Consider the following 27,730-nt stretch of genomic DNA (forward strand, 5'->3'; position numbering starts at 1 on the left):
GTGTGACGTATAATGTAGTGGGCGGAACGCTTTTTTCAACAGCAGCAAAGTAGCTTGCTAGACAAAATAGCCGAACCAATAAAGCTCTTTAGACGCTTTAGTGTATATTAGCCACTGTGTTTTAAACCCACTTCTGTCGTCTAGTTAGTTATCCGATTTAATTTCATATTTACAGTGGTGTTGTTACTAGTCAGCTAGCGGGCTGGTTAAGTTAGCATTAGCCTAGCTAGCTAACATCCCCGACCATGAGCTCACTAAGCTACTCTCCTCCTGCTAAAGAAGAGGTCTGCTGGACGGAGAAAGAAGCTCTTGTGAAAGAGGAGGAGGAAGAGAAGGATGTTACAATACAAAAACAGGTAGAGGGTGAGGCTGTTACAGTGAAAGAAGAAGAGAAAAACGTTTCAGTGAAAGACGGGGAAGACCCGTTCAGAGTGAAAGAGGTGGAGGATGTTACTGTGAAAGAAGAGGAAGACGCGTTCAGAGTGGAGGAGGATGCAGTATTTGGAGTGAAAGAGGAGGAGGAGATGACTGTCACATCGAAGAAGGAAGAAGAGGAGGAAACTGGATATCTGGGCTCGGTTTCCCAAGGGCATCATAAGGCGTCCAATGGTTCTAATGATGAACGTGCCCTGATTAACACTAGTAAGTACTGTCTTAAAAACAGAGGCACAAACTGCAGTTGTTGAACTGATGTGTTCAAGGGGAAATCTGCAATTGCTACATCCATATTTTACTTTAAATGTATTTAATTATAGCCATTGGTTCTTGAAGAATATAACACATGCCTCATGAGCTTAGTTCAACTGTTGTACCCCATCAGAACCCCTAATAAGCTTTTTTTACTCCAATGTTTAGAAACAATGTAAACCAACATGGTTAAAACTATAATGTTGATATCATGGATGGTCAGTCCTTGCATCCATAGGTCTGTCTATGAATTTGAAACTACTTACATTTCTCCAGCCCCATCATCATCTTATTACCATAACAGTGGTGGAATTACAGCTTTGTTATTGTTTGGACTGCAGATTGGTTGATTGATTGTGTGGCTTTTTTAAAGGGGCAACCTAGTTTTTAAACAGAAACAAAATGGCTGCCCAGAGACTTGAGCTGTGTTCGAATAGTCATACTAACCATACTATCTATTATGTTTATTTGTCATAGTATGGATATAGTTAGCATGCCAAAGGTTCCCAGATGTTGTACTACAGTCGCTAAAATACGAAGTATACATGCAGAGGACACTATTTCTGTGTTTTTAGGGCCCAAAATGCAATTCTTCACGAAATGGGTGTGGCTTCAACTATTTTCAGATTTGAAGAAAATGGCGGAAAATATGCAGCCAAAGTCCGACGAGAGAGCGGATACAAGTGAATTCATTGCTTTAACTAATTATGACAAATGTTAAGAAAATGTTGAGCAATGTAATGACTTTTCAAATAAGTTACGTTACACATTACGTTAGCTACGCTATCCTTACAAACCGCATAGCGTATCTTCACAGCAGTATGTGCCAGTATGTCAGCTAGCTACCTAACATTAGTTGGCTACTGTCAAAGGAATTTTCTATCCCAATGATAATAATTAACAGTCAATAAGCCTTGACTAATTCCCAAGGTTTGTAAGACAATGGGTTAATAATTAGGCAAGGACTCAGCTTTCTGCAAAAGGTTCATTCAGCTTTATTCAGAGAACGTTCTGAGGTCAAAAAAACAAAGACATTTATTTTATAGTTCCCTCCCTGCTAACGCACATACATTTTCACAAACACTAGATATATGAAACACTCCTCGGATTTCTCACAACCGGTAATCACTATCCAGCGCTGTCTGTGCTCTCCCCCCGAGATTACAGAAACCTTGGAGGTACCTCCCGGTTTTCTCCAAAGTCTCTCCAACTTTCTAGGTCGGGTAAAACAGATGCCTACTGTTCTCTTATCTCCCTGCTAAAACCACACACACACACATTTTGTCCTGGCCCTCTACTAGACCTTATGTGACTAACCATTCAGTACCTTAATTATTCATTATCCATGCTACATAACTACTAATTCATAATGGATTATTGATTCATTTACCTTTATTAGATAATTCTCTTATCAGCTACTTATACATCAAACTTGCCAGTATATTAACTATATTCTAACTAACTACCCAGACTTGATTATTAACGTCATTCTTAGCCAAGGGGTTGTGTGCATTCTCAATGGAAATTGTTCATTTGGGTGCGTTCATAAATTCGCTCTGGCTCTCTACTCCGATTTCAGAGCACTCTTGTCTGAGTACCAGAGCGCAGAATAACTGATGAATTTACTGACGCTCAACACCCGTTGAATATGGCCGGTGTCAGTAAACGTCTGCAAAAAAAACTCAAATTAAATTGTTGCCAGCAGCACAGTTATTCACCAACGTTCTGGATAACATGAAAACCGCCTAACCAGCTCTGCTAGGGCAAATAAAATGGTAAGAGTGAGGTTCTCTCTCATTTGTGTCTAGCAAGCTATCCAACCGTAGCCAGTTAGCTTGGGTGCTTTACTGTCATTGTGAGGTCAGAACGCTTGGCTCGACCCTACCCCTCAGCCATATAGTATTTGTTTACAAACAGTGGCCTTATACATGCTCATGTTTTGGTTTCTGATGGGGTTATACAGTTGAAACATACATTTCATTTCATGTATTTGTTATTTTTTTTTGCATTCTGACATAGGTGTTCCTTTTGTCCACGTGGGAAAAGACAGTGTGGAGTGCAATAGAGATTGCATCATCTGTGGATCTGTTATAGGGCGGTATGCAAATTGGAGTGGGTCTCGGGTTTCTGGGATAATGGTGTTGATGTGAGCCGTGGCCAGCCTTTCAAAGCACTTCATGGCTACAGACGTGAGTGCTACGGGTCGGTAGTCATTTAGGCAGGTTACCTTAGTCCCTGTGCCCAAGAACACTATGGTGGTCTGCTTAAAACATGTTGGTATTACAGACTCAGACAGGGAGTGGTTGAAAATATCAGTGAAGACACTTGCAGGTTGGTCAGCGCATGCTCGCAGTACACATCCTGGTAATCCGTCTGGCCCTGCGGCCTTGTGAATGTTGACCTGTTTAAAGGTCTTACTCACATCGGCTGCGTAGGGCGTGATCACACAGTCTTCTGGAACAGCTGGTGCTCTCATGCATTAGTGTTATTTGCCTTAGTTTATCTCATCTTGTAGGCTCGTGTCACTGGGCATCTATCGGATGTGCTTCCCTTTGTAGTCTGTAATGGTTTGCAAGCCCTGCCACATCCAACGAGTGTCAGAGCCTTTAATACGATTTGATCTTAGTCCTGTATTGACACTTTGCCTGTTTGATGGTTCGTCGGAGGGCATAGCGGGATTTCTTATAAGCTTCCGGGTTAGAGTCCCGGTCCTTGAAAGCGGCAGCTCTAGCCTTTAGCTCAGTGCGGATGTTGCCTGTAATCCATGGCTTCTGGTTGGGGTATGTACGTACGGTCACTGTGGGGACGAGGATAGAATTATGGTCAGATTTGCCAAATGGGGGGGAGAGCTTTGTATGTGTCTCTGTGTGTGGAGTCAAGGTGGTCCTGAGTTGTTTTCCCTCTGGTTGCACATTTAACATGCTGATAGAAATTTGGTAAAACGGATTTAAGTTTCCTTGCATTAAATTCCCCAGCTACTAGGAACACTGCTCTGGGTGAGCGTTTTCCTGTTTGTTTTTGGCGGAATACAGCCCATTCAATGCGGTCTTAGTGCCAGCCTCAGTCTGTGGTGGTATGTAAACAGCTACGAAAAATACAGATAAACTTTCTAGGTAGATTGTGTGGTCTACAGCTTATCATGAGATACTCTACCTCAGGCGAGCAATAGCTCGAGACTTCCTTAGATATCGTGCACCAGCTGTTATTTACAAAATACATAGTGCGCCGTCCCTTGTCTTACCAGACGCCGCTGTTCTATCCTGCCTGTGCAGCGTATAACCAGCCAGCTGTATGTTGATAATGTCATCGAGTTTAGTCTTCCGCGTAGGTCATCGATTTTATTTTCCAAAGATTGCACGTTTGCTAGCAGAATGGAAGGAAGTGGGGGTTTATTCAATCACCTACGAATTCTCAGAAGGCAGCCTGTCCTTTGGCCCCTATTTCTCCACCTTCGCTTCACGCAATTGACGGGGATCTGGGCCTGTTCCCGAGAAAGCAGTACATCGTTCACGTCGGACTCGTTAAAGGAAAAAAGGATTCTGCGCCACGTTGGATCCAACCTCCCTAAACAAAATTATGTTTATAATGTGTTATTGTCTACTTGATTTCCAGTAGGGTCTCGTTAGTCTGTTTGAACACAGAGATACTTAGCTCATAATGTGTAGAGAATTGTTCCTTGATGTATAAGCTATTGTTCAACACACAGAGCTATTTTCCTTTATTCAGGACATTTAGAATGACAACACATTACAGAGTAACCTAGTGGGATTATTCACAAAATTATCTGGTGATCAGATTATGAAATGTCATGACAAATACATTTTAGTTTCCTTGTTTCACCTGAAATATTAAATTAGTCCTAGGTCTATGTTGTTGTTAGGTGAAGTTATGGGTCCTACAGTAGGTCAATCAATCAAATGTTTTTATAAAGCCCTTTTTACATCAGCTGATGTCATAAAGTGCTATACAGAAATCCAGCCTAAAAACTCCCTAGAAAGGCAGGAACCTAGGAAGAAACCTAGAGAGGAACCAGGCAATGAGGGGTGGCCAGTCGTCTTCTGGCTGTGCTGGGATGAGATTATAACAGTACATGGCCAAGATGTTCAAACGTTCATAGATGACCAGCAGGGTCAAATAATAATAATATCACAGTGGTTGTAGAGGGTGCAACAGGTCAGCACCTCAGTAGTAAATGTCAGTTGGCTTTTCATAGCTGAGCATTCAGAGTTAGAGACCGCAGGTGCGGTAGAGAGAGAGTTGAAAACAGTAGGTCCGGGACAAGGTAGCACGTCCGGTGAACAGGTCAGGGTTCCATAGCCGCAGGCAGAACAGTTGAAACTGGAGCAGCAGCACAACCAGGTGGACTGGGGACAGCAAGGAGTCATCAGGACAGGTATGTCTATGTTGTTAGGTGAAGTTATGGGTCAATTTGGCATACACAAAGTGTACAAACACTCATTGTAAGGCCGATGGAAAAGCTAGCCGAAGAGCATTTTACTTTTTGAAGAATAAAGCAGTTGATTTGCGGCAATAACACAAACATTATACTAAGCAGGAGATTCAAACGAGCCTTACAATTATAATCCAAAGTTGTAATATTCAGAACACATTGTGTAAAAACCAGAACCTTCGTCCAAAACTAGCGGTTTCCTCATTAACGTTGTCGGGGTAGGTTCCTTGTCCCTCTTTGGCTTTTTTTTGTTGTACCTTTATAACAAGTCAGTTAAGTACAAATTCTTATTTTCAATGACGGCCTAGGAACAGTGGGTTAACTGCCTTGTTCAGGGGCAGAACAACAGATTTTGTACCTTGTCAGCTCAGGGATTCCAACTTGCAACCTTTCGGTTACAAGTCCAACGCTCTAACCACTACGCTGACGCCCCAGCTTATTGGTGAAATCAGCAGTCAGACAATATCTTCTTTAAGTAAACCAATCAAACCTTTATTTAATGTAATTGCAGACAGATGTTGACAACAGGAACATAAGGCATGTTTCTGAGTAAGTTCTGCTCCCCACCTAAAGGCCCAGCTGATTTTATACATGTGATCACTCCCTAGTGGTATGATCACCTATGTCAATGTATGTGTGTATCAATAAGCTGAGGTTACCTTATAAGGCAACCTAGTACAGTAGCTCCTCTGAATTTCTTAGAATTGTAAACTGTCACACAAGATCAAACTGTCAAAACCAGACAGTGGTTACTTCTCTTTATCTAGTTTCAGTCTGACTCAGACCCAGCCTGCAGCACACTCTCACAACAGCCAGAGCTTAACCACAAAGACTAATATAGATGGCTAGTGCAACGTATAGTGGCAGAGTTTAGGCACATAGCAACAGTATCTTCTTATAAGGCCTGCAGCAAAACATATGGATCTTAAAGTCCCCTTAATCAATAATGGAGAGGGGTCTTTGGGACCCACCCCCTACATTCCCCCCTCTGAGACTAATACGTCTCACAGGTTCAATCATAATATTCTCCTCTGAAATCAAACAGAGTTGGCAAAACCCCAGGATCCATTTGATCCCAGGGATGGCTTGCTAAAGGGAGAAACAACTCCTGAGGTTCCTGGAATGGTGGTGGGGTGAGTCTGTCTATACTCCCATTCCTCCTGAGTCCTGGAATGGTGGTGGGGTGAGTCTGTCTATACTCCCATTCCTCCTGAGTCCTGGAATGGTGGTGGGGTGAGTCTGTCTATATTCCCATTCCTCCTGAGTCCTGGAATGGTGGTGGGGTGAGTCTGTCTATACTCCCATTCCTCCTGAGTCCTGGAATGGTGGTGGGGTGAGTCTGTCTATACTCCCATTCCTCCTGAGTCCTGGAATGGTGGTGGGGTGAGTCTGTCTATATTCCCATTCCTCCTGAGGTTCCTGGGAAAGAACCTCATGAGTTGGATGGACAATGGGATTAAGAGAAACCAGAAATGCACCAGTCTCACCTTCAGCATAATTTGCATCAGCTTCCAACAACACCATCACTCCAGCATGTTCCAGAGCAGTTAATTCCTAGAATACAAAAGTAGCCAAAATCACAATCCTAGTACAGGAGTAAACAATGAAAACAAAGTACATAACTCTCCTATTACAGTTCCAGCATTAAACCCCGAGTCACCAATTTTGTCAAAGAAGATTTTTTTGAGAGAGTCTTTCTAGATCACTCGGATCCATTTTGGCAGTCATATTCTCAGGAGTCAGGAGAGGAGCAGAAAAAATCAGGATCAATAATTCCTAGTACGTCATGTCCTCCAATTCATCTAAAGCAACTCTGCACCTTGGCAGCCGACGACAGCTTTCAGATTTTGGACATCTAATGAGAGTTGGCTAAATCCTGGGATCGTTAAACTCATACGGGCCTGTAAACAATAGGTTCAATTATTCACCCACTTTCCCAGGACAGCCACACCCCAGGAGGGTATGACTGACATACCAAAAATCTCCCCCGGGCGTAGGACATGACCATAGTCTTCCTGATTGTCTGGGATGAGTCGTTTGGCACGCTTCAGTTCCCCAGAGTTGGTTTTACCTGTCTCATTGATCAGGTCGGTGACCGGAATTCTTAACATGTACATTTCTGTTCTCCCCAAATAACAACATCCCCCCCCATCCAGGAGGTAAAGTGAGGTATCCCCTGTTACTGCATACCCACATCCATCCAAAAGGTGCTCCCATGCCTTCCTCCATCCTGGAAAAGTTTACACCTGTCACCTGTTGCATTACCCATGTGCCAGATGTGTTCCCCTTTAATCCTATGTATGTCACTGCTTTCACCCATTTATTATTGTCCACATCCCCGTCCACAAAGGGAACCAGTAGGATTTGGAGAGCAATAAATACCCTGCATGTGTTTCCATGGTTGTGATTTTCTTGTTTCACAACCATAGTGTGTGATGGTGTCCTCGACATCTGATGACTCTTCTGGTTCTGTGGCTGAACCCTCTGTTGGTTCTTCTGGCCTTTGGTCTCGGCCCTCTGGCTGTGGTCTTCCCCGTTTCTCCTCTGGCTGTGGTCTTCCCCGTTTCTCCTCTGGCTGTGGTCTTCCCCGTTTCTCCTCTGGCTGTGGTCTTCCCCGTTTCTCCTCTGGCTGTGGTCTTCCCCGTTTCTCCTCTGGCTGTGGTCTTCCCCGTTTCTCCTCTGGCTGTGGTCTTCCCCGTTTCCCCTCTGGCTGTGGTCTTCCCCGTTTCCCCTCTGGCTGTGGTCTTCCCCGTTTCTCCTCTGGCTGTGGTCTTCCCCGTTTCTCCTCTGGCTGTGGTCTTCCCCGTTTCTCCTCTGGCTGTGGTCTTCACCGTTTCTCCTCTGGCTCCTCCTCATCGGTGGATCTCAGCCTCTTTTGTTGCCATGGTCACCTGGAAGGGTCCCATCCATCTTGGCTGGTTCCATTTTCTCTTATGGACTCGTAGTTTCACCCAGTCTCCAACGTTTATGGTAAGCTCGTCAGGGTCTTCACCTGGGGGAACCTCGTTTGCTTTGCTAGTGTGAGAGTGGAGAAAACTTACAGCAGAGGTTAGTTCCTTCATGTACTCAAGATGGTCACACAGTGTCTCAGTTATTTCTGTCGGTCAGTCATAGGTCTCACCCCTGGGGTGTTCATTGGTCATCTTGTTAACATCTCATAAGGTGTACACCCAATACCTTTGTTAAGGCTGCTGCACATTTTCATGAGGACAAGGGGCAAGCATTCCACCCAGCTCATTTTTGTGTAATGACAGGCTTTTGCAAGCCCCCCTTTGATCATTTAATTAACCCTCTCTGTAATCCCGTTACTCCACGGGTGATAGATGGACACAAACCTCTGGTCAACACTCATCATTTTGGCCACTTGGGCAACCACATCTCCTATGAGATGGGTCCCATTGTCTGCAGACAAACCACAGGCACTCCGAACCGGAGTATAATTTCCCTAACTAGCAATTTTGCAACTGTACGCGCAACGCAGTTGGTAGTGGGATGGTTCCACCCACCTGGTAAACCTGTCAATTATCACCAGGCAGTATCTCTTTCTTTCTTTTCACTCTATCATGTCTATGAAGTCCATAGCAAGGTGGACAAAAGGTCCTTTTGGAGGGGAACTTCCCTGATTGCAGTGGAGTTCCCTTGTCTGTTTTTAATAGGTGTGTCTGTGGTATTAGTCACCTCTCCTGCTCTCTAAACCCCACTATGCTGAATCTGAGTAGACAGTAAGGGCCTTCCCTTCCCCCAATTCACAAGCTGTGTTCAGAGCTAATAAATGTGCTGTGATAAATGTTCTGGTAGGGGCCGTATAACCTCAATGTCACCTCCCACATCTACTACAGCTGATCCTACATATCTTCCCTGTGCTTTGATCTATATAAGTAGAACCATCAACAAACAGCACCATGTCAGAGTCAAGCAGAGGTTCATCAAACAAGTCTTTGTCCAGTACACATTCCTGGGCTGTCCCCATGTCCCTGTTATTGTTCCTTCATTGTTGATTCTGAGGGAAATAACAACTGTTGGTGTTGTGATTTCCCATTGGCCACGGCTCTTCTCTGTCATTAACTTGTCCTCCTTGTCCATAGGGCATAAGTGGCCCCAGGGAGCATATTCAGCTCCGGCCGAGTGGTACTGTGGCTGAGTTTCCTCTTCCTCTGCCAGACCCAAAGTTTCCTCTGCCCTTATTGTAACCTCTTCCTCTTTCATTTCCCCCCACACTGCGAACTCGCATGCCCCAAATGCCCACAGGTCCAGCATTGAGTGTTGTTCCAGTCATGCAGGGCTCTGGCGGGCCCACCTCCTCTTCCAGTCCATGGTTGAGGGTCACCATAAGGTTGAGTGGTGAAAAGCACATACCCTGCAGGCACCAGGTTCACGGGTGTGACTGATGTGACTGTGGGGGGAGCTGCAGGCTGTGGTTGTGGTGAGCCTGTAGAAACAACTTTGAGCAGCCATCATATTGTGGGTAAAACCACCACTTCCTGTCTGGATCTGTGCAAGCTGGGCCTTCTTCAGTGCTGTGTCTAGTCCTCCTTGTCTTGCTCTCTGAATAGGTCACCCATGGATGGTGGCACATTGGACTTTTCTTCTGCTTCTGTAGTAGTTAGTGTTTTCTACAGGCGGCAATATGTCTAGGATCTTCCAGTCTGTTCCTTTGTGTGGAGTGAGTTGGGGTGGCGAGGGAAACTCCCTCCAGGAACTGTGCTTTCTTTTTTCATCCAATTTTAATGTTCTCATGCTGCTTGTTGCTGCTGTTGTGTCTTCCACCTCGTTCATCGGAGTCCCCTTGAGGATAATTGTGGTAGCATCTCCATTTTCTTCTGTCAGTGGTATGAGAGGGTAGATCTGTGTATAGTCACCCAGAGGTCCTCTGGGTTGATTTTCAAATGGCGGCAAATAATTATCAAATGATTTAACCTGTTGGGCAGTATTTTCACGGCCGGATAAAAAACGTACCCGATTTAAACTGGTTACTACTCTTGCCCAGAAACGAGAATATGCATATAATTAGTAGATTTGGATAGAAAACACTCTAAAGTTTCTAAAACTGTTTGAATGGTGTCTGAGTATAACAGAACTCATATGGCAGGCAAAAACTGAGAGAAATTAGATAGAAGTGGACAATTTGTTGTCCTTCTGTTGCATCTCTCTCGAAATTACAGAATCTGTGCTGTTACGTGACACTTTCTAAGGCTTCCATTGGCTCTCTAAAGCCTTTAGAAAGTGGAATGACGCGTCTCCTGTCTCTGGGCAAAGTACAGCAGCAGAGTTTGTAAGTGGCCTGCCTGGGGACAGTGACACTGGAGAGCGCGTTCACGAGACTTTGGCATTTTTTTCTTTCTCTCTTTGAATGAATAAAACGTTGTCCGGTTGGAATATTATCGCTATTTTACGAGAAAAATTTTAACCTGTTGGGGCTAGGGGGCAGTATTTTCACGGCCGGATAAAAAACGTACCCGATTTAAACTGGTTACTACTCTTGCCCAGAAACGAGAATATGCATATAATTAGTAGATTTGGATAGAAAACACTCTAAAGTTTCTAAAACTGTTTGAATGGTGTCTGAGTATAACAGAACTCATATGGCAGGCAAAACAACTGAGAGAAATTGAATCCGGAAGTGGGAGAAATTAGAAATGTACACTGCTCAAAAAAATAAAGGGAACACTTAACAGATTTAGTTTAATATATACGGCGTTGTTGTTGTTAGTCAGCTAGCGGGCTGGTTAAGTTAGCATTAGCCTAGCTAGCTAACATCCGCGACCATGAGTTCACTAAGCTACTCTCCTCCTGCTAAAGAAGAAGAGGGTATCACAGTAAAACAAGAAGTAGAGGGTGAGGCCGTTACTGTGAAAGAAGAGGAAGACGCGTTCAGAGTGAAAGAGGAGGAGGATGTTACAGTAAAAGGAGAGGAGGATGCAGTTTTTGGAGTGAAAGATGATGAGGAGGAGATGACTGTTACATGAAGGAGGAGGAAGAAGAGGAGGAAACTGGATATCTGGGCTCGGTTTCACAAACGCATCTTAAGGCATCCAATGGTTCTAACGGTGAACTTAGCCATAAGATGGTTTTGAGAAACCGTTCCCTAATTAACACTAGTAAGTACTGTCTTAAAAACAGAGGCACAAACTCTGCAGTTGTTGAACTGATGTTTGGTGTTAAAGCGGAAATCTGCAATTGCTACATCAATATTTGGACTTTAAATTATTTGTTTATAGTCATTGATTCTTGAAGAATATAACACATGCCTCATGAGTTTAGTTCAACTGCTGTACCCCATCAGAACCCCAAATATTATTTTTTTACTCCAATGTTTAGAAACAATGTAAACCAACACTGTATAGCCTCAACATGGTTAAAACTATAACGTAGATAGTATAATGTTGATGGATGGTCAGTCCTTGCATCCATAGGTCTGTCTATGAATTTGAGACTAGTTACATTTCTCCAACCCCATCATCATCATCTTATAACCAAAACAGTGGTGTAATTACAGATTTGTTATTGTTTGAACTGCAGATTGCTGGGTTGTGTGGGTTTTTTAAACAGTAACAAAATGGCTGCCCAGAGACTTGGTTTGGTCAACAGCTGAGGGATGGCAGGAGAAGTGTAACCACTCTCAAATTCATAGAGAAAGCTGTTGTAGAAACCATAACTCAACACCTAGCGACCTCGTCAAGAAGTTCAGACATCTTGGCATAACAGTTATAAGGTGTTGGCTTGACAGTCGCTGGACCCAGGTTTGAGTTCAGCTCAGGGCTACCCCCCTGAATTCACTACACTACGAATACAAAGACTGGCCATCCATGATGTCATAATGATAGTTTACCAGGTTTCTAGGATATATAGTATATTCTAGAATTCATCCATGATGTCAAAATGACAGTTTAACCAGGTTTCTAGGATATATTGTATATTCTATAATTGCCAGTGAAGATTTCCTGTGGAGGCAAATTATTAGAGCTGTTGATAAGTCATTGTATAATATTCTGTAAAAAGGCAAGACATACCTAGATTCAATTACATTCATGAATTGGTTTGAAACCTTTGTTTTAAACCCTTCTCAAAGTTGGTGCCTTGACGGATTTCTAAAAAACGGGTTGTCATGAAACACTATTTTTTATAAATGTATTTAAATGTAACCTTTATTTAACTAGGCAAGTCAGTTAAGAACAAATTCTTATTTACAATGACTGCCTACCCCGGATGATGCTGGGCCAGTTGTGCGCCGCCCTATGGGACTCCCAATCACGGCCGGTTGTGATAGAGCCTGGATTTGAACCAGGGTGTCTGTAGTGACGCCTAAAGCACTGATATGCAGTGTCCGCTGTGCTACTCGGTAGCCCCAACATCATGTTCTAGTGCTGTCCCCAACTAAAATACATCTTGGTTAACCAAGAGTCATCTGTTCTTTCTACCAATCACCCCATGTGTTTTTATAAAATCTATATGTACTGAACTTGTCTGATGCTTTAAGCAGGCTGTTTGATTAAATAAATAAGACACACAAATGACTGGAGGGAGCCAGTCATCACTATAACCTGACTAGAGGGAGCCAGTCATCACTATAACCTGACTTGAGGGAGCCAGTCATCACTATAACCTGACTAGAGGGAGCCAGTCATCACTATAACCTGACTAGAGGGAGCCAGTCATCAACATAACCTTTTTTTTTTACTAGGCAAGTCAGTTAAGAACAAATTCTTATTTTCAATGACGGCCTAGGAACAGTGGGTTAACTGCCTTGTTCAGGGGCAGAATGACAGATTTGTACCTTGTCAGCTCGGGAATTCGATCTTGCAACCTTTCGATTACTAGTCCAACGCTCTAATCACTAGGCTACACTGCTGCCCCAACCTAACCAGAAGCCCCCCCCCCACTTCTGGACTTTGTAAATTCTGCCGTTCTGCTCCTGAAGTTTTCAGTAATAAACTAATAGACTACAGATAGATAGACTAATAGACTAGTAATAGACTACACCAGCAGTCGGCAACCTTTTCCAGTTGGAGTGCCAATTTATCTGACCATTTCTACTGATCTGGTGCCAGTTATGATTTTCATATTTACATTTTACATGAACAGTTTCATTTAATTTATAATACTATCTCAAAATTATTGTCTGATTAATCTACATTCTATCTAAATGAAAATAATACAAATCTAAAAGTAACTTTTATTGCCATTGCCAACTATGTAAAAAAATAGCCTACATAAAGCCAACAAATAAAAACATTGCATTCTGCATGTAGAAAATATCCTGATAAAAATTAATACTTTGGCTGCACATGGCCTGTCTACAACAAACTTGAAACATTGTATCAACTATCAACTGGGCCCCCTGAAACTTGCAACATTGTATAAAATATTCTGGCCCTCAGTTTTCCTGCCAGTGAGTTCTGGACAGACACAGCTGTAGGCTATTTGTTCAAAGGATAAGAAGTAATCAGGTATTTTATGACGTTTCCACTGGATCAGAGAATTACATTTTTCCCTTTTATGCCGAGTGGTTATCGAAAGGGCGAGAGCTGGAAATATTTTACAAAATTACTTTGAGGAACTATTGTCATTTGCAATTGATTTTTTGACTGTATTAACTATGTTTTGTTTATTCCATGTGCAACTCTGTGTTGTATGTGTCGAATTGCTATGCTTTATCTTGGCCAGGTTGCAGTTGCAAATGAGAACTTGTTCTCAACTAGCCTACCTGGTTAAATAAAGGTGAAATTACGTTATTTTCTTTTTATTAGACTTTGTTTACTTGCTGTGCGAGGTGGAAAAAAAAATATTTGAGAAGCTCCGCAACTCATTAGTGGTGATGCGTTAAGACAATCAGAAGTACTGTCAGACATCCCCAAATGGGCACATTTACAGGCCTACATTTGCACACAGGCCAGGTAGACTAGTCCTACTTCTATATGCGTAATCAGGTGTGTGTCCTTATTCAACATTGACAGGAGTGTTTCAAACAAAAGACTATTAATAAATTGACAAAACTGACGCATCTTGCGGGGTCAGGTCTGGGTGGTCTGCCAGGGGCCGTTTCATTTAGTATCCGTTTGGGTCTGCGTGGGGGATTGATTGTATTTTCCCATAGTATGTTTTACCGAAGTTGACCGACTGAAAGGGAGTGTAACTTTATGACTGTTGGATTCGGGCTAAACTTTGAACATTGAGATATTAAAGACATGATAGATCAGAGGCAGAGTATATAAAGGAGTGAGATCTGTAGAAAGACAGAGTGGCTGTGGAATGTGCTGGGTGGACGGGAGGAGATCACAGGATTGGTTTGGGGAAGCGGATGAAACCTAACACTATAATTAGTGTTCCCTGAAGGAGGGAAACGAGGTGCAACACCTGTTTGGCCCCACCCCTTCCTGGGTCGGTGAAGAGCCTTATTAAATTTAAGGAATAAATCCAAGCCTCACTCTCATCACCTGTGGAAGGCAGGGCTTCCAGAGAGGCGTGGATTTAATAGTATGTTGTACCTAGTTTCCCTCCTTCAGGGAACAGTAGTTATGGTCATAACGTTACGCTTGTCACATGATGAACTTAAATACTGGACAATTTTTTTGCATTCTGAAATGCACTCGAATTATGTATCATTTAGTGGCTCCTTATGTTACGCTGGGAAAACAGTTTTCATGGGCACAGAAATGCTAAATAATTTCAGAGTTTGCTAAATCCAATGGTTTTTAACTGAGTCATCTTGTAATCCAAGATGGCGTAGCAGTAAGACGTGTTTGTTGTAAATGTTATGTTTTTTTCATATTTTTTTGTATATATTGCAATATATTTCAATCTCTTGTTCCATTTTTAAATTAAATATACCTTCCAGCAACCCGCCTCACCCAATGTGATATGGATCTGCTATTTTTTTTAGACCTTATAGCTAGAACCTCCATCAGAAGCTAACCAGCTAATTAGCTACTAGCTATTTAGTCATTGTTAGCCACTGCTAGCGGCCTTTACCTTTTTAGCTCAGACATCAGCCACTTTTAGCCTGGATAATACCTGCCAGTCTGCACAGCGCGATATCAACCCTGAGCATATCGGACTGTTTTTCTCCACTACATCACCGGATTCCTGTCGTAAGCTCTGGACCATTACACCGGATTGGCTATAGTGGCTAACGCCCTTGTCCTGAAGCTAGCACCAGTTAGCCTTGAGCCAGGTGCATCTCCCGGCTAGCAAACAAAATTACTCCAGCTACAATACCTCTTTTGCCAATTGGCCTGGACCCATTGTCGACACGGAGCCCCGCCGATCCATCACAACTGGTCTGCCGACGTAATTCCGTCCGATGTGCCCTCAACCGGCCTTTGCCAGACGTCGGCGATGCCCTTGTCCCGAAGCTAGCACCAGTTAGCCTCGAGCCAGGCACATGTCCCGGCTAGCGTAGTAACGACTACCTAACGGCTTCCCTGTTTCATATATTGCTGTTCACTGGACCCTATGGTCACTTGGCTACATAGCTGATGCCTGCTGGACTGTTCATTAATCACGGTACTCCATTTTGTTTATTTTGTTGATCTGTCGGCCGCAGCCTCGAACTCAGGCCCTGTGTGTAGTTAACCTCTATGGGCTATGTGGCAAGCGTCCCACCCCTGGTACACCCAATCAACAACAGGTGAAATATCAAGAGCGCCAAATTTGAAAACAATTAAATGTCATAATTCAAATTTCTCAAACATACAACTATCTTACACCCTTTGAAAGATAAACATCTCCTTAATCTAACCACGTTGTCCGATTTCAAAAAGGCTTTACGGCAAAAGCATAAAGTTAGATTATGTTAGGAGAGTACATTGACAATAGCTGTGTGTAATGTTTTGTCAATTCAAAGACAGGCGTCACCAAAAGCAGAAAACCAGCTAAAATGATGCACTAACCTTTGACAATCTCCATCAGATGACACTCCTAGGACATTATGTTAGACAATGCATGCATTTTTTGTTCTATCAAGTTCATATTTATATCCAAAAACAGCGTTTTACTATGGCGTTGATGTTGAGGAAATCGTTTCCCTCCAATAACCGCCAGTCAAGCAGCACAACAAATTAAATAATTACTATTCGAAAACATTGGTAAAATATTATATTGTCATTCAAAGAATTATAGATTTACATCTCTTGAACGCAACCGGATTGCCAGATTTAAAAAGAACCTTACTGGGAAATCACACTTTGCAATAATCTGAGCACTGCGCCCAGAAAAATACGCTTTGCGATACAGACTAACCGCCATGTTGGAGAGATCTAAAATCGAAAATACTATGTAAATAATCCATTACCTTTGATTCTCTTCATCAGATGTCACTTCCAGGAATCCCAGGTCCATAACAAATGTAGTTTTGTTCGAAAAAGCTAATAATTTATGTCCAAAAAGCTCTGTGTTGTTAGCACATGATCTATGCCAGCCTTGACTTCTCGTCATGAACGAGGGGAAAAAAAATATTTACGTTCGTTCAAACATGTCAAACGTTGTATAGCATAAATCATTAGTGCCTTTTTTAACCAGAACATGAATAATATTAAAGGCGGACGTTTGCATTCTCTTTTAAAACGTTTTGGAACGAGAGTACCCAAACATGAACTCTCGCGCCAGAGTCTAATCGGCAACCACCGTTCCAAGGCTCTTGTTCGTTCAGTTCTCACAGTATAAGACTCAAAACACTTTCTAAAGACTGGTGACATCTAGTGGAAGCCATAGGAAGTGCTCAACAATTAATAAGCCCCTGTGTGTTTCAATGGCATAGGCTTAAATGTAATTCAACACATCAGGTATCCACTTCCTGTCAGAATTTGTCTCAGGGTTTTGACTGCCATATGAGTTCTGTTATACTTACAGACACCATTCAAACAGTTTTAGAAGATTCAGAGTGTTTTCTATCCAAACCTGAACAATAATATGCATATTCTAGCTTCTGAGTTGGTGTAGGAGGCAGTTAAAAATGGGCACATATATTTTTCAAAATTCTCAATACTGCCCCCTAGCCCCAAGAGGTTAACTGACCCTCTCTGCCCATTCATCGCCATTGTCGTGTCTTTGGGCACCATTATACTGAAGACATGTTTATCAAAATAACTCCCTGCAATTATTATTACGCGATTAAACTGATTAATCGTTTAACTGTATTTAACTAGGAGATCGGGGCACCAAGGAAAATATTCAGATTACAAAGTTATAATTTTCCTAATATAACTTTCCTATATTATAACATTATATATTATATTATAGTACAGGCCGATTATATTCTGGTTTAAATGGTGTATTTTACCTCGTGTCAGTCTCATTACAAACGTCGTAAATTGTTGTATCTGCACAAATCCAGTCTTTACTAAGTCATCCATACATCAACTGTCTTAAAATCATTTATTTACTAAACAAAGTAATTCACAGAAAACATACAAACAGTAATTATCGTCACAAAGAAATGGTAGAGTAATGTGCCCTAGTGGGCTAAACCGGCATGGCGGCTTGTTAAACAAACAAGGGGGTTGGGGCAGCTGAGAAGGCACAACAGAGTTGATAAATATTAACAATTGATATGCTAATCTGCACATGAACGCTCACTCATTCGGGAACAATTGCAATCAATATATATTTACGCTCAGTGTGTCGTCGGGATCCTTGTTGGAGAGTTTTGTCCGCATTCTCTCTCTCTCGATTAGAATGGATCTTTCAAAGCGACATTCATTAATGTCGTTATAGAATGGATGTTTCGTCGGTCTTCGCGTTTGATGACATCAAATTTCTAGCTGCAGACTATTAATTAATATCAAAGACTTGTTATTATTATGTCAGTATCGATAGTCTAAAAGTTTACCACGTGGTATGGTCAAAGTTCAGGAGAGGGATGCATGGTCAAACCTATTGGCCAACTCGTAATGGAGTGGAGGCCTGGTCTAAAGAAAGTAACCCTGGGTGGGGGTTTTATTCGGAATGACAGAAAAAGGCTGTCTCATGGCGCCAGGTCTTGTCTGTGTCCCTGGGGGCGTGCCAATGACTGAGTTAACCTGTTTGGGCTAGGGGGCAGTATTGAGAATTTTGGAAAAAATATGTGCCCATTTTTAACTGCCTCCTACACCAACTCAGAAGCTAGAATATGCATATTATTGTTCAGGTTTTGATAGAAAACACCCTAAAGTTTCTAAAACTGTTTGAATGGTGTCTGTGAGTATAACAGAACTCCTATGGCAGGCAAAAACCTGACAAGGTTTCATGCAGGAAGTGGCCTGTCTGACAAGGAGTCGTGCGTCTTGCATCTGTTTATTGAAGAGTAAGGATCTTAGCTGTAACGTGACAATTCCCAGGGCTCCAATAGGCTCTCAGAACCCGGGAAAAACCTGAACGATGACGAGGCAGCCTCTGGCTGAAACAGATTATCGCCTTATCCAAGTGGCCGATCAGAGGACCATTGAATGAGGCGCGTGCACGATTCGCCCCCGTGGAGAAATTTCATTCGGCTGTTTAGCTTATTGCAGATTCCCGGTCGGAATATTATCGCTTTTCTACGAGATAAATGGCATAAAAATTGGTTTTAAACAGCGGTTGACATGCTTCAAAGTACGGTAATGGAATATTTAGACATTGCCCATAGAGGTTAAGCTTTAAACAGAAATACAATTCTATCACATTAACCTGTTAGGGCTAGGGGGCAGTATTGACACGGCTGGATAAAAAAACATACCCGATTTAATCTGGTTACCACTCCTACCCAGTAACTAGAATATGCATATACTTATTACATATGGATAGAAAACACCCTAAATTTTCTAAAACTGTTTGAATGGTGTCTGTGAGTATAACAGAACTCATTTGGCAGGCAAAACCCTGAGACATTTTCTGACAGGAAGTGGATACCTGATGTGTTGTATTACCTTTAAACCTATCCCATTGAAAAACACAGGGGCTGAGGAATATTTTGGCACTTCCTATTGCTTCCACTAGATGTCACCAGCCTTTACAAAGTGTTTTGAGTCTTCTGGAGGGAGATCTGACCGAACAAGAGCCATGGAACGATGATGGCCCATTAGACACCTGGCGCGCGAGTTCATGTTGGGTACCCTCGTTCCAATACGTTATAAAAGAGTATGCATTCGTCCACCTTGAATATTATTCATGTTCTGGTTAAAAAAGGCCCTAATGATTTATGCTATACAACGTTTGACATGTCTGAACGAACGGAAATATATTTTTTCCCCTCGTTCATGACGAGAAGTCCGGCTGGCTTAGATCATGTGCTAACAAGACGGAGATTTTTGGACATAAATGATGAGCTTTTTTGAACAAAACTACATTCGTTATGGACCTGTGATACCTGGAAGTGGCATCTGATGAAGAGAATCAAAGGTAATGGATTATTTACATAGTATTTTCGATTTTAGATCTCCCCAACATGACGTCTAGTCTGTATCGCAACGCGTATTTTTCTGGGCGCAGTGCTCAGATTATTGCAAAGTGTGATTTTCCCAGTAAGGTTATTTTTAAATCTGGCAAGTTGATTGCGTTCAAGAGATGTAAATCTATAATTCTTTAAATGACAATATAATATTTTACCAATGTTTTCTAATTTTAATTATTTAATTTGTGACGCTGACTTGACTGCCGGTTATTGGAGGGAAACGATTTCCTCAACATCAATGCCATAGTAAAACGCTGTTTTTGGATATAAATATGAACTTGATAGAACTAAAAATGCATGCATTGTCTAACATAATGTCCTAGGAGTGTCATCTGATGGAGATTGTAAAAGGTTAGTGCATCATTTTAGCTGGTTTTATGGTTTTGGTGACCCTGTATTTGAATTGACAAAACATTACACACAACTCTTGTAAATGTACTGTCCTAACATACTCTAAATTTATGCTTTCGCCGTAAAACCTTTTTGAAATCGTAAAACGTGGTTAGATTAAGGAGATGTTTATCTTTCAAAGGGTGTAAAATAGTTGTATGTTTGAAAAATTAGAATTTTGACATTTATTCGGATTCAAATTTGCCGCTCTTGAAATGCACCTGCTGTTGATGGAGTGCACCACGGGTGGCACGCTAGCGTCCCACCTAGCCCATAGAGGTTAACATCAGTACATAGCCTCTCAACATATTCCAAATAGCTTTAATCTTATTAAATCATTGTATACAACCATTTAGATGCAAGTCCCATAGCTGAGGCTATTATATAAACCTTAGTATGGTAATATGGCACTATTGTCTCCAATGAGTATCACAAAATTGTACCAAGCGGACCAGTTCGTAGCTGGATTCTTCACCGATCTTTTATACCTTCTCCAGAACATAAATGTCGTTCGGTTCCCCAATTCTGTGAGTTGGAAGAATTTCCTTTGTCTCTCTATGAAACCCCTCTCTGTCTCAAAACTGGGCCATGCGGCAGGACATTCTCCTTTAGAATTTTACGACCCCTCTCACCACAGCAGTGTCAGAAGTATAGAGGTCGGGGGATGGTGCATAGAAAAGGCCTGGTGCAGAGGGAGGGGGTTCAACTGTGTTCTCTGTACCCAGATAGAGGGCAACGTCATGACATACCCCCCTGGTGGTTTGGATCTTGTTTATCCTGCAAGTTACAAATCAACATAAAATCATGACCACGTGATGTCCCGTTGGTAGATCATCTTAGCTAGCTCTCCCAATCAACACTTGTGATTGCTTTTTGCCTCGCTTTATGTCTCTCTAATGTTAATATGCCTTTTATACTGTTGTTTAGGGTAGTTGTCATTGTTTTATTTTACTGCGGAGCCCCTCGTCCCACTCAACATGCCTCAGAGAGCTCTTCTGTCCCACCTCCCACACATGCGGTGACCTCTGTGGTGGTTAATTTCTTTACTATCAAATGAGGAGAGACAATCTTCACACAAGTCAGAGTTATACTTAAACTAAATCTTTAATAATAAGAGCTTTGCAATAGCAATGACTTATCAACGATTCACCATTTTCTAATGATCTGTTGAGAGTGGCAAAACAAAAGTACAAAGATATTTTATAGCCAAGATGCACCCCTTTCAACCTACATGACGAACAACAGATACATAGAATGGTCACAAGGTTAACCTGTTGGAGGTAGGGGGCAGTATTGACACGGCCGGATAAAAAACTTACCCGATTTAATCTGGTTACTACTCCTGCCCAGTAACTAGAATATGCATATAATTATTGGCTTTGGATAGAAAACACCCTAAAGTTTCTAAAACTGTTTGAATGGTGTCTGTGAGTATAACAGAACTCATATGGCAGGCAAAAACCTGAGAAGATTCCTTACAGGAAGTGCCCTCTCTGACAAGATCTTATTCTTCTTGTCTCTGTTTATTGAAGACTGAGGATCTTTGCTGTAACGTGACACTTCCTACGGCTCCCATAGGCTCTCAGAGCACGGGAAAAATCTGAATGATATCGAGGCAGCCCCAGGCTGAAACACATTTGCGCTTTTGGCAAGTGGCCGATCAGAGGACAATGGGCTTAGGCGCGTGCACGAGTCGACCCCATGCTTTATTTTCTTTCGTCTTTTTACCTAAACGCAGATTCCCGGTCGGAATATTATCGCTTTTTTTACGAGAAAAATGGCATAAAAATTGATTTTAAACAGCGGTTGACATGCTTCGAAGTACAGTAATGGAATATTTAGAAATGTTTTGTCACGAAATGCGTCGTGCTCGTCACCCTTCTTTACCCTTTCGGATAGTGTCTTGAACGCACGAACAAAACGCCGCTGTTTGGATATAACTATGGATTATTTGGGACCAAACCAACATTTTGTTATTGAAGTAGAAGTCCTGGGAGTGCATTCTGATGAAGAACACCAAAGGTAATAACATTTTTCTTATAGTAAATCTGACTTTGGTGAGTGCTAAACTTGCTGGGTGTCTAAATAGCTAGCCCTGTGATGCCGGGCTATCTACTTAGAATATTGCAAAATGTGCTTTCACCGAAAAGCTATTTTAAAATTGGACATATCGAGTGCATAGAGGAGTTCTGTATCTATAATTCTTAAAATAATTGTTATGCTTTTTGTGAACGTTTATCGTGAGTAATTTAGTATGCTAGTTCTGAACGTCACATGCTAATGTAAAAAGCTGTTTTTTGATATAAATATGAACTTGATTGAACAAAACATGCATGTATTGTATAACATAATGTCCTAGGTGAGTCATCTGATGAAGATCATCAAAGGTTAGTGCTGCATTTAGCTGTCTTCTGGGTTTTTGTGACATTATATGCTAGCTTGAAAAATGGGTGTCTGATTATTTCTGGCTGGGTACTCTGCTGACATAATCTAATGTTTTGCTTTTGTTGTAAAGCCTTTTTGAAATCGGACAGTGTGGTTAGATTAACGAGAGTCTTGTCTTTAAAATGGTCTAAAATAGTCATATGTTTGAGAAATTGAAGTAATAGCATTTCTAAAGTATTTGAATAATGCGCCACAGGATTCCATTGGCTGTTACGTAGGTGGGACGATTTTGTCCCGCCGACCCTAGAGAGGTTAAGATTTGTATGAAAGATATCTATACTACATAGCAGACAGCATCTGCTGTGTCAACAGTTTTCATTGTATAGACCAGTGTCTGGCCCACCTACTCCAAACTGGAACCGTCTCTTCCTGGTACGGTATAGAACAGAACCATTAACTCATGTTCTCTGGAATGCTCTTTAGGTTTTATCACCCAAAGACATCGTAAATCACCTGTCAGTGTCATCTCATAGAGGCCCATCCTCAGTAGAACACACACACAATAGTTAACAGAATACTCTATTCTGTCAAATAAAACAACCATTATAATGCAATACAAGCATTATAACATAATCTTGCAATTTCCCTGACACCTCACCTAGCATAACTGTTGCCTCCAGAGATGCAACCTATCTAATCGTCACTCAATGCCTAGGTTTACCTCCACTGTACCCGCACCCTACCATACTCCTGTCTGTACATTATGCCTTGAATCTTTCCTACCACGCCCAGAAATCTGCTCCTTTTATTCTCTGTTCCCAACGCACTAGACGACCAGTTCTGATAGCCTTTAGCCGTACCCTCATCCTACTCCTCTGTTCCTCGGGTGATGTAGAGGTTAACCCAGGTCCTGTGTGTCCCCAGGCACTCTCATTTGTTGACTTCTGTAACCATAAAAGCCTTGGTTTTATGCATGTTAACATCAGAAGCCTCCTTCCTAAGTTTGTTTTACTCACTGCTTTAGCACACTCCGCCAACCTTGATGTCCTTGCCGTGTCTGAATCCTGGCTTTGGAAGGCCACCAAAAATTCTGACATTTCCATCCCAAACTACAACATTTTCCGTTGGAACTGCCAAAGGGGGAGGAGTTGCAATCTACTGCAGACATGGCCTTAAAGTTCTATCATACTTTCCGGGTCTAAGCACAAACAGTTGGAGCTTCTAATAAAAAAATGAATCTCTCCAGAAATAAGTCTAACTGTTGCCACCTGTTACAGACCCCCCTCAGCTCCCAGCTGTGCCCTGGACACCATATGTGAATTGATTGCCCCCATCTGTCTTCAGAGTATATTCTGTTAGGTGACCTAAACTGGGATGCCTGGTTGTTCTTTAAAAGTAATTTCCTCACCACCTTAAATAAGCATGCCCCTTTCAAAAATTGTAAAACTAAGAACAGATATAGCCCTTGGTTCACTCCAGACCTGACTGCCCTCGACCAGCACAAAAACATCCTGTGGCGTACTGCACTAGCATTGAATAGTCCCCGCGATATGCAACTTTTCAGAGAAGTCGGGAACTAATACACACAGTCAGTTAGGAAAGCAAAAGCTAGCTTTTTCAAACAGAAATTTGCGTCCTGTAGCTCTAACTACAAAAGGTTTTGGGACACTGTAAAGTCCATGGAGAATAAGAGCACCTCATCCCAGCTGCCCACTGCACTGAGGCTAGGAAACACTGTCACCACCGATAAATCCACGATAATCGAGAATTTCAATAAGCATTTCTCTACAGCTGGCCATGCTTTTCTCCTGACAACCCCGGCCAACAGCTCCCCACCCCCCATAGCTACTTGCCCAAGCCTCCCCAGCTTCTCCTTCACCCAAATCCAGCTGATGTTCTGAAAGAGTTGCTAAACCTGGACCCGTACAAATCAGCTGGGCTAAACAATCTGGACACTCTCTTTCTAAAGTTATCCGCCGCCATTGTGGCAACCCCTATTACTAGTCTGTTCAACCTCTCTTTCGTATTGTCCGAGATTCCTAAAGATTGGAAAGCTTCCGCGGTCATCCCCCTCTCTAAGGGGGTGACACTCTAGACCCAAACTGTTACAGACCTATTTCCATCATGCCCTGCCTTTCTAAAGTCTTTGAAAGCCAAGTTAACAAACAGATCACTGACCATTTTGAATCCCACCGTACCTTCTCCTCTGTGCAATCCGGTTTCCGAGCTGATCACGGGTGCACCTCAGCCACGCTCAAGGTACTAAACGATATCATAACCGCCATCGATAAAAGACAGTACTGTGCAGCCGTCTTCATCAACTTGGCCAAGGCTTTCGACTCTGTCAATCACCGTATTCTTATCAGCAGACTCAACAGCCTTGGTTTCTCAAATGACTGACTCGCCTGGTTCACCAACTGCTTCTCAGACAGAGTTCAGTGTGTTCCTTGATGGACAGGCTATTGTACAACACACAGAGCTATTTTCCTTTATTTGTTGTTAGGTGAAGTTATGGGTCCTACAGTAGGTCTATGTTGTTGTTAGGTGAAGTTATGGGTCCTACAGTAGGTCTATGTTGTTGTTAGGTGAAGTTATGGGTCCTACAGTAGGGCTATGTTATTGTTAGGTGAAGTTATGGGTCCTACAGTAGGTCTATGTTATTGTTATGGGTCCTACAGTAGGTCTATGTTATTGTTATGGGTCCTAGAGTACACTATGTATGTCATGCAACAACAACCAAAGTGCTTCTTCGTTCATTACATAGGTATATTTGTTGTTAGGTGAAGTTATGGGCTAATTTGGCAAACAGTGTGCAAACCCTCATTGTCAGGCTGATGGAAAAGCTAGCCAAAGAGCATTTTACTGGTTGAAGTGTTTTTTAAGTACAAAGCGGTTGATTTGCAATGATGACACTAACATTATATTAAGCAGGACATTCAAACGAGCCTTAAAATTATAATCTAAAGTAGTGTGAAATGTACTCATAAGCAACCTGGAAATGGAGGTTACTCCCCTGAGTTTTCCCCCATTCAGAATACATGGTGAAAAACTAAAATCTTTGCTCACCATTTTTGCTCCTGGCAGATATACTACATCCATAACTATCGGTTTCCTCATTAGCAAGGAGGAGTTTCTACAACCAAATTGCATGTGCATCGCCCTCGTGCCGCAATTTTATTAAACACAGAAAGGGGCCTATATTGGAGACCAAAGGTCGTCTGGCACACTGCTTAGAGTTTCAACAACATGAGTAACTCATTTATCGTCTTAGATGTTACTACTAATGTGAAAACAAGACAAAATATGACTGTTCTTGCTCATTTTAAGACAAATGTCAAATAATCATTACATTCATTACAGACGTCAATTGTTGTAGAACATCATGGCTACGCTGTTGGCATCACTTTTACAGTGGATTTTCGCTGTTGTGGGCCTTTAACCATCTGTCTGTCTTTGTTGTTCACACAGGAGAGAGACGGGACTACCATGGGTCCTCTGGGGAGCCTCAACAACCTCATGATGCTGACAAGGCAGAGAAGAGTCTCTCCACATTAGCACACCTCAAGAAACACCAGCAGAGATCCACAGGGAAGAAACCTCACTGCTGCTCTGACTGTGGGAAAAGATTCACCACCTCATCAGGCATGAAAATTCATCAGAGAATCCACACAGGAGAGAAACCTTATAGCTGTGGTCAATGTGGGAAGAGTTTTGATACATCTAGCCATCTTATTGTACACCAAAGAACACACACGGGAGAGAAACCGTATAGCTGTACTCAATGTGGGAAGAGCTTTAGTCATTCAAACAGCCTGATATCACACCAGAGAACACACACAGGAGAGAAACCTTATAGCTGCGGTCGATGTGGGAAGAGTTTTACTACTTCGAGCAATCTGACGCTTCACCAGAGAACACACACAGGAGAGAAACCTTATAGCTGTGATGAATGTGGGAATAGTTTTACAACATTGCGTAATCTGACTCTTCACCAGAGAATACACACAGGAGAGAAACCTTATAGCTGTACTCAATGTGGGAGGAGTTTTACTCAATCACCCAGCCTGATATCACACCAGAGAACACACACAGGAGAGAAACCTTTTAACTGTGCTCAATGTGGGAAGAGTTTTACTAGGTCAACTGGCCTGATATCACACCAGAGAACACACACAGGAGAGAAACCTTATAGCTGTGATGAATGTGGGAAGAGTTTTGTTACATCTAACAGTCTGACTAAACACCGGAGAACACACACAGGAGAGAAATCTTATAGCTGTGATAAATGTGGGAATAGTTTTGTTACATCTAACAGTCTGACTAAACACCGGAGAACACACACAGGAGAGAAACTTTTTAGCTGTGCTCAATGTGGGAAGAGCTTTACTGAGTCTAGCTGTCTGACTAAACACCAGAGAACACACACAGGAGAGAAACCTTATAGCTGTGATGAATGTGGGAAGAGCTTTGTTACATCTAACAGTCTGACTAAACACCGGAGAAAACACACAGGAGAGAAACTATATAGCTGTAATCAATGTGGGAAGAGCTTTACTGAGTCTAGCTGTCTGACTAAACACCAGAGAAAACACACAGGAGAGAAGCCTTTTAGCTGTAATCAATGTGGGAAGAGTTTTACTCAGTCAACCAGCCTGATATCACACCAGAGAAAACACACACAGGAGAGAAATCTTATAGCTGTGCTCAATGTGGGAAGAGTTTTACTACGTCTAGCAAGCGGACTACACACCATATAACACATACAGGAGAAACCTCAGCTGTGATCAGTGTGACCAGAGATAATCTGATAAAATACCTCAATCAATGAATTAATGTCAAATGTTTTAACATTGTAGAAGGAGTATTTAATGATGTCACAATGTAGAATGTTTTAATATTGTAGTAGGAGTAATTTAATGATGTCACAATGTAGAACCCTAAACGTTTGTCCCCTGTTCTATTGATTTCAACATGATATGGATATTAGCCTCAGGGGGAAAATCCAGGCTCTGAAATGAAAGAGTACTATTTATGAGATTTAACAAAAAGTGACTAATAGAAAAAGAGTTGTGTTACACTTACCGCATTGGCAACCTACTTGAATCAAAATGCAACACTTCAAAATGTAACGATCTGTTTTCTACAAAGGTTCCTCTAACCAGTGATGTACACATTATTCCCAGATTTCGTGTGGTTTTTGAGCTGTTAGTTTAACGGGACGTGCAACCTCATCTCCCTCCTCTCGGTACAATTGATTTCAACGTGATATCGATGAGTGATGACAAATAAGTGTTGTGTTCCTTTGTTTAGCGACCCCTAAATTTAAATGCATCACTCCAAAATGTAGCTGACTGTCTCCTGCAGGTTGTCCTCTAATCAGTGCGGAAAAATATATCTCCCATTTCCATGTGTTT

At 42.1% G+C, this 27,730-nt stretch overlaps 1 protein-coding gene across 1 annotated transcript; it reads left to right on the forward strand.

Moving 5' to 3' along the window:
* LOC106595040 (zinc finger protein 2-like) lies at window positions 1-27,586 on the forward strand. Its single transcript, XM_045714142.1, has 2 exons — window positions 1-642; window positions 25,785-27,586. Exons 1-2 carry the CDS (start codon window positions 246-248, stop codon window positions 27,071-27,073), a joined length of 1,686 nt encoding a protein of 561 aa, XP_045570098.1. The 5' UTR covers window positions 1-245; the 3' UTR covers window positions 27,074-27,586.
* Window positions 27,587-27,730: the final 144 nt, after the last annotated feature.

Source organism: Salmo salar, unplaced genomic scaffold (assembly GCF_905237065.1).
Source record: "Salmo salar unplaced genomic scaffold, Ssal_v3.1, whole genome shotgun sequence".
In the NCBI taxonomy this organism is placed as follows: domain Eukaryota; kingdom Metazoa; phylum Chordata; class Actinopteri; order Salmoniformes; family Salmonidae; genus Salmo; species Salmo salar.